This window comes from Miniopterus schreibersii (assembly GCF_964146895.1).
Source record: "Miniopterus schreibersii genome assembly, chromosome: 13".
NCBI classification, from domain to species: Eukaryota; Metazoa; Chordata; class Mammalia; order Chiroptera; family Miniopteridae; genus Miniopterus; species Miniopterus schreibersii.
The window spans coordinates 48,768,806-48,783,434 of NC_138113.1; the positions used below are offsets into that span (position 1 = coordinate 48,768,806).

At 45.3% G+C, this 14,629-nt stretch overlaps 1 protein-coding gene across 1 annotated transcript in view; it reads left to right on the plus strand.

The window, feature by feature from the left end:
- The first annotated feature begins 13,437 nt into the window (after positions 1-13,437).
- TCF7L1 (transcription factor 7 like 1) overlaps positions 13,438-14,629 on the plus strand; it is a 138,303-nt gene continuing 137,111 nt past the window's right edge. Inside the window, exons 1-3 of the mRNA XM_081157004.1 lie at positions 13,438-14,023; positions 14,106-14,169; positions 14,415-14,542. Coding sequence (XP_081013130.1) covers positions 13,805-14,023; positions 14,106-14,169; positions 14,415-14,542 — 411 coding nt within the window. The 5' untranslated portion in view covers positions 13,438-13,804. The remainder of the gene's footprint in view (positions 14,024-14,105; positions 14,170-14,414; positions 14,543-14,629) is intronic.

A 14,629-nucleotide genomic window follows, 5' to 3' on the forward strand; every position in this document is an offset into this window, starting at 1 on the left:
GCTAAATAAAAGGGTAAACATAATTAATTTTGCTAGATACTGCCAAATTACCTTCCAAAAAGATTGTATCACTTTATATTGCACGAGGAATGTATGAGAGAACCCAACTCCCTGCATCTCACCATCAGAGTAGGTTGTCAAACTTTTGGGTTTTGCCAATCTGATAGGGGAGAAAAGTAATCTCAGGGTAATTTTAACATGCACTTCCCTTATTATGAAAAACACTGAGCATCTTTTTCACTTATATTTCTCTTTCTACTAACTATGTTCATATATTTTTCTCATTTTAAAAATTAGGAACATTTCCTATATTAGGAATATCAGCCCTTTGTGATATAAGTTGTAAATACCTTTTCCCAGTTTGTCAATTTGTCTTCTGAAAATTTATGATCGCTCTCAGTCTCTCTGTCTTGTAAAAGCATGTAGACATGTCTCACAGATACGGTGGCTTTGGTTCTAGAAGATTGCAATAAAGTGACTGTTGTAATAAAGAATGACAAATTTTTTGGTTTCCAAGTGCATATAAAAGTTATGCTTACACTATACTATAGTCTATTAAGTGTGCAATGATATTTTATCTTTAAAAAACCCATGTATGTACCTTAATTAAATAGTTTATTCTAAAAAAACTTCTGAGCCTTCAGTGAGTCTTTTTTTTTTTTCTGGTAGAGGGTCTTGCCTTGATATTCAAGAAGGGGAGTCCACAGGTCTGTTCTGTCCAAAAACTATTGAAACAAGAGGTAGATCTTTAGGACAGCTGGGCACGCTGCTAAAAAAGAGGCATTTTATATCACCCTTTCAATTATTATATCTCTTACCTAATATGCTTCCTCTTGATTAATATGTGTTGGCTAATACTTCCAAAATGATGTTAAATCACTGTAGAGAGAATAGCATTATTCCTGATTTCAGTATTTCTACATTAAGTAAGATAAGATGCTAATGTTGGGCAGTTATATATATAATCAGATTTGAGTTCTGTCACATCCTTTTTTACATTATCTGTGGGTTTCCCTGAAAGCAGACAAAGGATTTTATGTAGACAGTTTTTGGGGGAAAGTGATACCAGGAAATAAGAGTGAGGAATAAGAGAGAGAGAACCACAGAAAAAGGAAAAGCCAATGATACAAGGACATGTTAATCAATTGACCACCACTCGCCTGGCCGGCGTGGCTCAACAGTTGAGCATCGACCTATGAACCAGGAGGTCACAGTTCGATTCCTGGTCAGGGCACATGCCCGGGTTTCCGGCTCGATCTCCAGTAGGGGGCGTGCAGGAGGCAGTCGATCAATGACTCTCATCATTGATGTTTCTCCCTCTCCCTTCCTCTCTGAAATCAATAAAAGCATATTTTAAAGATAATAATAATAAATAAATTGACCACCACTGTAGGTAACTAGTGGCTGATTCTATGGGACCATCTGAGAAATACCCTTATGAAATGTCCTTCAGAACTGTTTGCCAGGTAATGAAAGTAGCTTTTATCCCCCACTGATCAAGATACCTCATACTTCAGAGCTGCACACATATGAGTGCTGAGAAGATTTTTGCAGACATGCCATGGCACAGAAGCCCTGGAGCAGACAGTAATTATTATCTCACAGTGTCTATGGGTCAGAAATGCAAGAGTGACATAGCTGGGCGCTTCTCGCTCAAGATCTCCCGTGTGATTACAATCAGGACATCCACAGTTCCTGCAGTTATTTGAAGGCCTAATTGGCGCTGGAGGATTCACATTCTAGATGACTCCTTTACATGGGTATTGCCAGGAAGCCTCATATGGGCCTCTCCATTGGTTGCTTGAGGGTCCTCACAACATGGCAGCTAACTTCCCTGAGAACAAGTGACCTACAGGGGAGAGAAATTAGCTCTAACTCCCAAAGCAAGAAATATTAAAGAATTTGGGAACATATTTTAAATTCAGCTCATCATCCTAATATAGTCCAAATAGATCCGGACTAACTGAACTTCCTGAAGAATATCATGTGGGTTCTGTATGTCAATAGCATCATGTGAATTGGATCACATGAGCCAGAAGTGGCAGGTATGTTGTACATGCTCTCCAGAGAATGGGAAATAAATCCTAGGAAGACTCTGGGGCCCACCACATTTGTAAAGTGTTTAGGGATCCACCGGAAAAAAAGGAAGCACAATACTTGGTAGCCTCCTTGGGTTGTGTAGATCACATGTTTCCTACTAGGGAAAGCTATTGTGACCTACTTACTGGATCACATGAAAGGGTGACAACTTGAATGGGGTCCAGAGCAAGAAAAGGCTTTGCAACTGGTTCATGTGACATTACAAGCAACTCCGCTACTTGGGCCATGTATTCCAGGAGACTTTGTGACGGTGGAGGTTTTTATGGTAAAAAAAAGACCTGTGAGGAGTGGACAACAAGCCCCAGAAACTATATGCCATTTAAAAACAACTCCTGGGCCATGATGGAGGTGGAACATCAGACTACAAGACATCAAGTATCGTGTGGCCAGAGCTGCCTATGGTAAGCTGGTTTCTGTCAGACCTACCTAGTCATAAGGATGAGTGAGCCCAACAGCAAAATTGAAGTAGTGTATATCCAGTAGGGCTAGAGGCCAAAGTGAGCTATGCAAGCAAGTGGCCTATTCCACTGTGTCTTCCCCCACTGTCACATTGATGCCACCTCCCAAGATTACTAGCTGATAGAGGAGCAAAAGGCCAAGGTTGATTCATGGATGACTTGCCTGATACGTTAGTGTTAGCTGTTACAGTAGTGTCCCCTTTAGGGGTGACCCTGAAAGAGTGTTGAGGGGAAATCCTTCCAACGGTCAGAGCTTTGGGCAGTAGATTTGGTCATTTGCTTTGTGTAGAAGGAGAGGTGGCCCAGGTAAAAATGTACACGGACTTGAAGGCAGTGGTAAATGGATTAATGGATCAAGGGCTTAAGAGGAAACAGGTTGGCCTGGCCAGGCATGGCTCAGCGGTTGAGCATCGACCTAGGATCCAGCAGATCGCGGTTAGATTCACAGTTAGGGTACATGCCCGGGCTGCAGGTTTGATCCCCGGTCGGGGCGTGCAGGAGGCAGCCAATTAATGACTCTCATCATTGATGTTTCTATCTCTCTCCCTCTCCCTTACTCTCTCTGAAATCAATGAAGATACATTAAAAAAAAAAAAAAAAGAGGAAACAGGTTGGAAGATTGTGGTCAAGGAGGTACTGGAAAGAAGCATGTAGATTAAGGATCTGAAAATTTTTCCTGTAAAGGGTGAGAGAAATATTTTAGGCTCATGGGCCATATGGCTGCTGTTGCAGCTGTTCAACTCTGTTGTGCAAAAGCAGTCCCACGATATGTAAATAAATGAGCATGGATTTGTTCCCACAAAGCTTTATGTGTAAAACAGGCAGTGGGAGGATTTGGCCTGAGGGCTTTAATTTGCCGATTTCTGGTATTGATGAACCTGAGGAAGTGGGCAAAAAGTATGAGCATCTTTGTGCTACATTTCAATGACCATGGGAGAGTGTCCACCCACAGAAGAGCCACCGGAAACCAAGCAAACAGAATGACTCAGCCAGTTGATGGCAGCCAGCCTCTGTTATCACCCATTCCAGGGCAGGCACAATTGGCTCAGAAGTGGAATAGTCATTGTGTCAGGGTTGGAGTCTCTGAATGGGCCCAAAAACATCAGCTCCCACCCACCAAAGCTGATCTAGCTCCTACTGCTATGCAATGTGCAGCCTGCCAGCAGCAGAGGCCAATCCCGGGTCCCCAATACAGTGCCAATTCCTTAAGGAGACCAGCCAGCCTCTTGGTGCCAAGCTGATTATTGAGACCCTCTGGAAGGAGCATTGATTTCATCTTGAATTAGCACATGTTCTAGAGATAGCCTTGCTTTTCTGCCTGCAGTGCCTTGGCAACACCCTAGCTGAGGACTTACAGAGTTATCTACCGGTAGGGAATTCTGCATCACAGCACCTCTGACCAAGAAACCCAACCTACAGCAAGGGAGGTGTGGCAATGGCTTCATGATAATGGGATCCACTGATCCTATCATGTACCATATCACTCAGAAGCTTCTGGACTAATAAAGTGATGGAATAGCGTTTTGAAAGTGTAGCTGAGGTACCAGTTTAAAGATAATAGTCAACAAGAATGGATCATCCTCTAGGGTGCAATATACACCCTAAATCAATGCCCATTATGTGGTGTTGTGTCCACAATAGACATACTGCATGAGGTTGGAAACCAAAGAATGTAAGTAGGAGTGGTCTCATCACTCCCATTGGTCACTTGGGGAACTTGAGCTTCCTAGCCTCTCAATATTATCATTATTATTATTAATAATTATTATTTTATTAATCCTCACCTGAGGACATGCTTAGAGAGAGGAAAACAGGGAGAGACAGAGAGAGAGGGAGAGACAGGGGACATCGATGTGAGAGAGAAATGTTGATTGGTTGCCTTTAGTTCGTGCCCCAACCAGGAATTGAACCCGCAATCCAGGTATGCGCCCCGACTGGGAATCGAACCAGCAACCTTTCAGTGCACAGGATGAGCTCAACTGACTGAGTCACTCCAGCCGGACACTATCCCCTCAATTTTAAGTTCCGGAGATCTTGGCTCCCGAAGGGGAATGCTTTCACCAGGAGTAAAAGCTCCCTACAGCTGCTGCCCTGTCACTTTGGGCAACTCATGCCGAGACTAGCAAGAAAAGAAAGGAATAAACATGTTGTCATGGGTAACTGTTAATTGTGATCATCAGAAGGAGGTAGGATTGCTGTTACTCAGCGAGGGTAGGGAAGAATGCATTTTGTACCCAACTGATTCCCTGAGAAATCTCTTGGTAAACCCTGCCCATCTGGATTGAAGATGGGAGAAATCTGGAATTCTAGACTAAAATATGTATTAGGAGAGGGAGATTGTGGCTTAAGGCCAGCTGAAGCAGTGAGGGCTATAGCTTGTCCCACTAACCTTTCTCTCAAAAGTTTTTCCAGGCAAGGAGATCATTCAGATCCTGAAGCTATTTCTAGGTGGAGTGGGCTAGCTATACAAAGGCAGTGGATCTAAGCGGCACAGGGGTGGACTGTAGTGGATGCTGTGGTGTGCACACTGCGTTCCCCATTGGGACTGAGGTACTCATTTCTTCAGCTGCCAGGAGTATTGGCTGCCAATGGCTCACAGCTGAATCGTTCTCTAGAAATTGCTCTGAGCAAAAGAGAACAGTTTTGCCCAAGATTGTGCCCCCTACTCTGGTGGCACCCATAGTCAGTGACTAGTCATTGTAGGAGTACAAACATTAGGCCCTATGCCTTAATTTGGGGCAAGTCTAAAGGAACATTCCAACTCCAAAGTTCCCTTGAGATCAGTCAAGTTGTCCTGTTGCAACGGTTTTGCAGTTCAACTTTTCCATCTATCCCTTGCCTCCCTCACTCTTCTACGGATGTTCCTGAGACCATTACCCAATAAAACTGCAGACACATCTCTGTCTCAGAATGTTTCCTGGGAGTGTGACCTACAGCAGCTATTGTTGCTCTCACTCTCCCAGGCTCCCTTGCAGCTATGATACAGGTTAAACGACCTAGGCCTTGAAGAACAGACATATTCACTTTGGACTTTGAATCAGGAGTTAATGATGCAAAGAAGCAGAACCAAAGCACATGCTCTTTGGTGCATTGGTGGTTGCAGCCTGGCAGAGTTCCCCTGGGGGCAGGGCAGCAGCACCCGCCAGTGTTTAGAGTCAGCAATGTGTGTGGTGGGAACCTGGTGTACAATGCCAACCATGGCAAATGTCTTGCATTTGCTTTTGCAGATTTTTATCTTTCACTGTTCTTTCAACATTTTATGAATTGTCCATTTTCTGTAATAAGCACAAAAAATTAAAAATATGTATATATTTTTGTTTATGAACCTAATACATGTGTGTATATATATACAAACACATATGAAATGTAGAAGCTAAAAAGTCCCCTATTAGCTCATCTTCAGCAAATAGCACTGTTCACTGCTTGATTGGTTTTGCGTCAGATTTCTTTTCTTTTTAAAAAAAAATATTTTTATTGATTTCAGAGAGAGGAAGGGAGAGGAAGAGATAGAAACATCAATGATGAGAGAGTCGTTGATCGAGCCCACAACCCGGGCATGTGCCCTGACCAGGAATCAAACCCTGTTCGCCTGGATCCTAGGTCGATGCTCAACTGCTGAACCACACCCAGCCAGGCCAGATTTCTTTTTTATGTGGCCAATATTCCTTTCATAATTTGAAAAAATAATAATAGAATAATACTACTTTAAAAAACAAAAGATGGCCCGGCTGGGCGTAGCCAGCACTTGAGAGTCAACCTGGGATCCAGGCAATCAGGGTTCGATTCCGGGTCAGGGCACATGCCTGATTGTGGGCTTGATCGATGACTCTCTCATCATTGATGTTTCTGTCTGTCTCTCTCCCTCTCCTTTCCTCTCTCTGAAATCAATAAAGATATATTTAAAAAAATAAATAAATAAAAAACAAAAGATGATAAAAAATGGGATTGGAAACTTAATACCAGAATTTGGTTCATTGAAGGACTCTTGGGAGCAAAATTTAACTCCTTTTATCAAAACTGGGTGTGTTCACTTGAAGTGAGCTTCAAGATATTTATTTTTTTTTAATTAAAAAAAATATTTTTTTATATCTTTATTGATTTCAGAGAGAGGAAAGGAGAGGGAGAAAAAGAGAGAAACATCAATGATGAGAGAGTCATTGGAGATGGTGCCCTCAACCCGGGCATGTGCCCTGACCTGGAATCGAACCTTGATCTTCTGGATCCTAGGTTGACGCTCAACCGTTGAGCCACGCTCAGCTGGGTGAGCTTCAAGATATTGAAGTAGTTTTTAAGCTGTGATTAAAGGGCTAGAGTGCCAGCTCCTTTTTCAAAATCAGAGAGAAAAGAAAATAAAGCATGTGTAATTTTGCCAGGAACAATAACACAAAACGATCAGAAGCCAGAAAGTCCATAGTAAACTAAGAAATGAAAGTGAACTTGGAGGGAAATACAAAATAGTAAGACATATTATGATACATTGTTGTCTCCTCTGTATCTCAACCATGTTCAGATTTCCACAATTGGACCCAAAGTATCCTTTACAGCTGATCTGTCTGTATAATCTGGACCAGACCAGGCATCTTATGGTTCCGTTTCCCTGTTTCATAGATGAGGGAACCAAAGCTTCCTGACATGAAGTTGACTTGTCCAGAGTTACATGGTCATTACCAGAACCCAAATGCAAACACAGATCCTTTGATTTAGATTTACCATGTTCTCCATCCTGATACCCATCGGAAAAATGGGTTTATTGCACAACTTTATTTTCAAAATCCAAAGAATGTTTAACAATCATTACTAGGATGATTCAGTGGGATTTTTATAGGTGGGAAATTCTTTAACTCATGGAATGAGTAGGCTGTGTACTCTCGCTCAAATATTAGCCCATCCATGAAATGATTTAACTCCATATTTGCAAAAAGACTAAGTGACATAACTGGAAAAATTCATTATGACCACAGTAGATTTGTCATGAACAGATGTGTCACAAGGCGAACAGAACTTAAAAGCTAAGAAACTTTTGGACCACCTGGAAGGATTATTTATTCCTTCAAAAATGGTTACCCCAAAAATAGAATTTGGGAAAACCTTTTTCTAGGTAGTTAATGCTGTGTGAAAGGAATCCAAAACCAAAAAAGGAAATAACCTTGGACTTTGTAGTCACCACCCTCACTACTTCCACTCATGGTGTATTATCAGAACCACCGCCAGTGGTTGCTGCAAGAAACTATCCCAGGTTAGAAGGAAAAAAACACATTTGTTATGCTTTACACTTCATCTGTCAGTTTGCAGATGATGCTAAAATATGTGGTCAAATGGACAAAACAAAATGCAGACTTATACATATATTCTACTTACTAGAAAATAACACTCCAAAAGTTAGCAACACAAAATCGGGCTCAGGAGTAGTTTCAAATTGGCATTCCACTATGTTCATGCTCTATCAAATTTCTGTGTGACTTTTATGTATTGCTGAAGCATCACCAAGAGAATAATAAAAGATATTTTGAAAATAGATGGGGAAATCACCCACTTTCTCTACCACATGAGGACATTTGCATTTTCCTTGAATACAGTCTATATGTATAATTTTAATGATCTGGTACCAACAGTCTCAAACTGCTATTTTTTGGTTAGTATTGTCTGTGTTGCTATGTAGTTCCATTAAATTTCTGTGAAATTTAAAGAACGGGCCTGGCCAGGCGTGGCTCAGTGGTTGAGTGTCGACCTTGGATCCAGGAGATCAAGGTTTGATTCCCAGTCAGGGCACATGCCTGGGTTGCGAACTGGATCCCTGGTCCGGGGTGTGCAGGAGGCAGCCAATCAATGACTCTCCCATCATTGATTTTTTTTTCTCTCTCTCTCTCTCCCTCTCCCTTCCTCTCTCTGAAGTCATTAAACTGCTATGTGATAAGGCAAGTCAGGGATATTCAGCTTCTATTTCTGGCTAAAAGTCACAAAACTGATGATAAGTCCACAAGAACAAATAAAGTTCATCAATACTACTGGCTCAGTAACAAGTAATAGAGTCAAGTATTTTCTGCAAAGTACTTGCTGGTAAATAATATAATGAACACCATGGCCACAGACACCTTGCTTTGTAAATTTCTCCAGGGAAGCCTTTTTCTGCAACACATATTTTTACCTCTATCAGTTGTAATACATCTTAGCAGATTCCACTTCAGGTTGCACTGAATTAGTGTTTTCTCAACTTCTTTGAAAATACTCTTGCTTGTAGCTGTTCGACACAGACTATTCATGAAGGCTAGTTCTTCACTCACTTCAAATTTGCGATTGACTCTGTAAATAAACAATAATTGAATAGTACTGTCAACATATGTCAATTCATCAAAAGCCAAGGGAAACCACTTGAAATCATTTGCCTTGTTTTCTAATTGAATATTCATGTTTTCCCCAGTGTCCTCAACTCTTTAAGCAATACTGAAAGTTTAATAGTCCTACGCAAGTTTACTTTCTCTAGACACATTTTCCCCCCACTATTGAATCAAATGCAATGTAATTAACTTCCCATTTGTAAGTAGCTTTCTTTGCTTGACTAACTAATGGGACTCTGGGAAACTCACTTGGTGAAGAAATTTTTGTGTTTTCAATTTTCTAATTTTTCTGACCCTTCTCAGCTGGAAAAATTGCTTGCTTAATTTTTGAATGTTGACATATATATTTTTAGTATAGCTGGTGCTGTTGCATAATAAACACAATGCGTTACCATCTAATTTGATAATAAAATAATCCACATCCTACTATGTCTTAAAAGCACAACATTCATAGTCCACTTTTCTTTTCTTGTTCTGAAATGATGAGTATGCATTTGATAACAGAAGAAGTAAAATAAAATGTCATGGCACAGTAATATACATGACACTCAAAACTCTGCATCACTACAATCTGTGGTGGTGTAACACAATGAAAGCACCACATACAGTCTTTGTCGCACCTTTTAAACACTAGCATTATAGTGTTAAAGCAGCCATAGGCATTATGGAAACTAATGAATGTGGCTATCTTCCAATAAAACTTTATCAACACTAAAGTTTGAATTTCATAGAATTTTCATATGATAAACTATTATCCTTCTTTGATTTGGGGGGAACCGTTTAAAAATATAAGAAACATTCTTAGCTGACAGGCGCTACAGATACAGACAGCAGGCTATCGTTTGCCTGCTCTAGACAGTTGCTTTTTGTTTGGACACTATGCCTGATGTTGCAGACCACCAAAGGAAACAGCAGTAAATACAAATTCACTTCAATGAACTTCCCTTCTCTTTGGTATCTTGACCCAAGTCCCGGCTGATTTGGTTGACTCTAATGCCTTCAAATCAGCTCGGTGTGTTGTTGTATTTGGGTGTTTTCCCATCACTTATAGTTGTTCTTGATGGAAAGGACAGTCTGACCTCCATACTCCATTTTAATGAAAAGCAACGTCTATGCAAGTTCATTTTAATGTTACTCTATCATGAGCCTCTTTCCACATAGGTAAACATTTTCATAATGTCACAGCATTACACTCGATGAATGCACCATGATTAAAAAAAACACCGATTTCTTATTTGGGGACATTGAAATTGTTTCCAGCTTTTCACGGTGATGAAGACATCTATAGGTTTCCTTGTGTATCTGGTTATTTCTTAGTATAAAATCCTAGAAGTGCATAGGTGAGTCAGAAGTTCACACTTTCAAAGGTTTTTCATAGGCATTGGCAAACTTTCCTTCAGAAGTGTTACACAATGGCATGCCCGGAAGCTTATTTCTTCTCTGCACAAGGGCCAGTGCTGGGTGTTAATATTTGATGCTACCTTTGCCAATCTGATAGATGAAAAACAGTATCTCTGTGTTGTTTCAATTTGCATTTCTTTCAGGTTGATAAGTTTGGTAAACCAATAATGGCTCACTCTGAAGATATGCCCCCGTACTAATTTCCAGAACCTGTGAATGTTACCTTATAAATGTCAACCGATATCGTGGTGCCAGTTCAATGCCAACAGGAATCCCCAATTTGGGGCGTGGTGAAGAAGGAAACTATTCAGTGCAAACAGCTCAATTGTGATACAGCAGGGCTGTGGAACAGCTCAGCAGTGTTAGAGTTCAATTATGAAGCAGCACAGTTGTGAAACTGCATGTCTGTGAAGTGGCCCTGGGTCGAAGCAGCCCTGGGGCATGATTCTGCAACTAGATAGCTCTGTACTATTCCACCTGCTCCAGTCAAGCCAGGTTAGCACCCGCTGAGACAGACAGCCTCTGGAGCAAAGAGAAAGTGTACTCCCCCAGCCAGGGGGGAGTTGATTTATACAGACAGAAGCCCCTACCCCTAGTCCCTGATTGGTCCCTCTTCATGCAAAGGAGGATTCCAAACCTTTTCAGTTTGATTGATCCAAAGTCACTGTCCTGATTCGTCAGGATGGAGCTGGTCTGATTGGTTGGTGAACCAATAGCTGGGGCTGGAGCTGTGCAGCTGCGATTGGAAGGGGAAAGTTTCAGTCATATTGGTTGAAACAGAATTCCAGGAACTCCTTTATAAGGGCTGGCTCAGATGGCAGGAGCCCAGTGCAGGAGGCAGGGAGCTGGGGAAGGGCTTCTCCTTGAAGTGTACTTCAGGTGGGAGGCCCCTGTGTAGAAATGGCTGTTAGGTTCTGTTTTTAAAATTTGAGCCCAATTAGACACCAGGAACCCTTCTCAGTAAGTATCTTTTTTCTCAGGGTCCACGTAAGGAAAAGGGGTCTGTGCAGATGTGCTGAAGTCTAGGCTCTTGAGTGGGGAGATTATCCAAGATTACCTGAGTGGGTCCTAAATGACAACGCAAGTGTTCTTCCTTACAAGAAGGCGGACAGAGGTCTGACAAAGAAGGCAACGTGACCACCAAGACAGAAGTTGGAGTGGTGAGATCTCAAGGAATGTTGGCAGCCACCAGAAGCTGGAAGAGACAAGGAATATATTCTCCCTAGAGCCTCAGGAGGGAATATGGCCCTGCCAACACCTTGATTTTGATTTAGTGACACTCATTTCAGACTTCTGGCCTCCACAACAGTAAGAGAAAGCATTTCTGGTGTTTTAAGCCACCAAATTTGCAGTGATTTGTTAGAGTAACGATGGGAAGCTAATACAAAAGTCTTCATGTTATGGAATACATGAAAAAAGCCTTTTGACTTTTAAAACTTATAAAAATGAAAAATCGTGCAATAATATGAACAGTATAATTCTATTTATGTGAAAGTAAATCTGAACGTTGTATGTGTTTGCACATGTAGATAACTGCCTAGGAAAATGTCTGGGAGGAAATACACCAAACTAGTAACAGGAAGGAGGTTAACTGGAGGGAGACGTGGGAAGAGGGAAAAGAAATTTTACTTTTTACTCAAGATACTACTCAAGATACATCTATATTGTTTGAAAAAAGCTTTATCAGACTATATTCATGTATTGTGTAAAAAACTAGATAAGGCATATCTGCTTGTAAAATATGTAGGAAGTAGAAAACAAAACTGCCCCTCTCCTCTGGCCTATCTTTTTCCCAGAAATATTGATAATAATTTGGTGTGCATCTTCTCAGACTTTTTCTGTGCAGAAACAAATATATGTAATTTAAAAAAATATATTGATTTTAGGGAGGGAGGGGGAAGAGAGAGAGGGGTTTGTTGTTCTACTTATTTGTGCATTCATTTGTTGCTGCATGTATGCGCCTGGACAGGGGATCAAACCCACAACCTTGGCATACTGGGACAGACCGAGCTAACTCGCCAGGGCGATTAAAAAAAAAAAAAGAAAAAGAAATAGTGCCATATATACCGTTTTTCCTTAAAGGGTGTCTCTCCAAAATTATTCCAGGGTCTGTATGGGCAGGGACCTCATTCTTTTGAGCTGGTAAGAAAGACCCAAAACTCATTTTACAGACTTCCCTGATGCTTTGAACTTTCTTGCATCTGTAGAAAACTCCTCTGCCAGTTGTGTTTTAAATGGTTTTAGGTATTTCCATACTGCCTTCCAGTCTGCTTTTAAAATATGCTCCCACCTGATAGTTCCCCACTGTGGATAACACAAGATGGACTTTTTCAAACTTTACCAAACTGGTTGGAGAGGGATGTTCTCTTAATGTTATTGGAACAGGCATTTCTTTAAGTATGAGGCTGGTTGGGCATATTTCATACACTCTTTGGTCACCGAGGCAGATTCGTGAATGGTCACTGGCAGAGAATTTTCCTCTCAACGAACCAAATCCGAATCCTGTCTGAACCCAGGACCATGAGTTACTTGGTTAAGGACCTAGTACGGAACCTTGAGGTGAAAATGGTCTTTGGGATTTCAGATGACTCCAGACACCTGAACAAGGTAAAAAAAGTGGGCTAGGGCGGGGGGCACCTTGGAAGCCCACAGGACAGAGGAGCGGCAGGCCGCGCGGCATACTCGCCAGTGCCACACATGCTCCCCGTCGTCTGCTCCATGCCGCCGGGGCGGCCAGGCCGCGCGGTGTCCCGCGCTCGAAGAACCCCGGGCAGTGAGTGTCGCCCGCGGGTCTGCGTGTCCGAGGCTTTCCCACAGGGGGCAGTGCCGCCCGCCAGCGCGCGGCGCCGGTGGGAGGGGGTGTGGAATCCCTGCCGAGTTCTGGGGGTTATTTGGAAGAAAGTTAGGGGCTGCCTAGGGGTGGGGGTGGGACTCCTGCGGTCCGAGGGTCGGTGGGGGGAGGGCCGCCGGGGGTGCGAGGTGGGGCGCCGGGGAGGGGGGTCTGGACGAGCCCGGGGGTGAGGGCGGGGCGCGCGGCGGGGAGGTGCAGCCCCCGGAAGGTGTGAGCGAGCGGTGGGCGAGTGTGAATGCGAGTGAGTGTGTGCGCGCCGGGGCTGGCGGGGTTCCGCGCGGCGCGCGGGTGTCAGCTTGCAGCCGGGCTCCTCCCTCCGGCCCCCCTGCCCAGCCCGGCGGGCCCTCCTTCCTGCCCCGCTCGCCCCTCCCCGGCGGGCCAGGCGCTGGGACGCCCCGGCGGAGCAGGCGGTGGCGGCGAGTTGGGGAGCCCTGGGCTCGGCGCTGCCGGAGGGGCCCGAGCCGAGCCGCCCCCGCTCGGCCCGGCCGCGCCGGCCCCACTTCCCGCCGGACCACGCCCTGTCAAACTTTGTTGCTGCGGCCGCTGCGGGAGCGAGCGGAGCAGCCGGGCGAGCGGGAGGGAGGGGCGCCGGGCCGGGCCGGGCCGGGCGCGCGCGGCGCGGGGCTCGGAGAGCGGTGGCCCCGGCCCGCGGCCCCACCATGCCCCAGCTCGGCGGCGGCGGCGGCGGCTCGGGTGCCGGGGCGGCCGGTGGAGGGGACGACCTCGGGGCGAACGACGAGCTGATCCCCTTCCAGGACGAAGGGGGCGAGGAGCAGGAGCCGAGCAGCGACAGCGCCTCGGCGCAGCGGGACCTGGACGAGGTTAAGTCGTCCCTGGTCAACGAGTCGGAGAACCAGAGCAGCAGCTCGGACTCGGAGGTAAGGAGGCTCCGGCGGCCGACCCCGAGGACCCCTGCTCGGCGCCCGCTCACCCGCCCTCGCCTTTGTGTCTCCTCTGCAGGCGGAGAGGCGCCCGCAGCCCTCTCGGGACGCCTTCCAGAAGCCGCGGGACTATTTCGCCGAAGGTACGTGCTGGTCGGGGCAGCCCCCAATCCCGGGCCCCGCGGGGCTCTGAGCCTCAGTTCGGGCCGCCCCCGGCTCCCCAAGCTCCCGAGGCTCCCGTGGCCGTGCCCCTGCTCTCCGCCCCTCTAGGCGGCAGCCGTCCTGGGGCGCGCGGGAGGGCGCTCGGGTCCCGGGTCCCCGTCCAAGGGCCCCTGCCGCGGCGCTGTCGCGGGGGCCCGGCCTCACCCTGCCTCGGTCTCGTCCGCAGTGAGAAGGCCCCAGGACGGCGCGTTCTTTAAGGGGCCCCCGTACCCTGGGTATCCGTTCCTGATGATCCCGGACCTGAGCAGCCCGTATCTCCCCAACGGACCCCTGTCTCCCGGAGGAGCGCGCACGGTGAGCGCCTGTCGGGCTGCGCCGGGGCGGGTGGGACGCCCGGCGGGCGGGATGCGCCCCCGAGCTCGCGACCGGGTGGGGGATGGG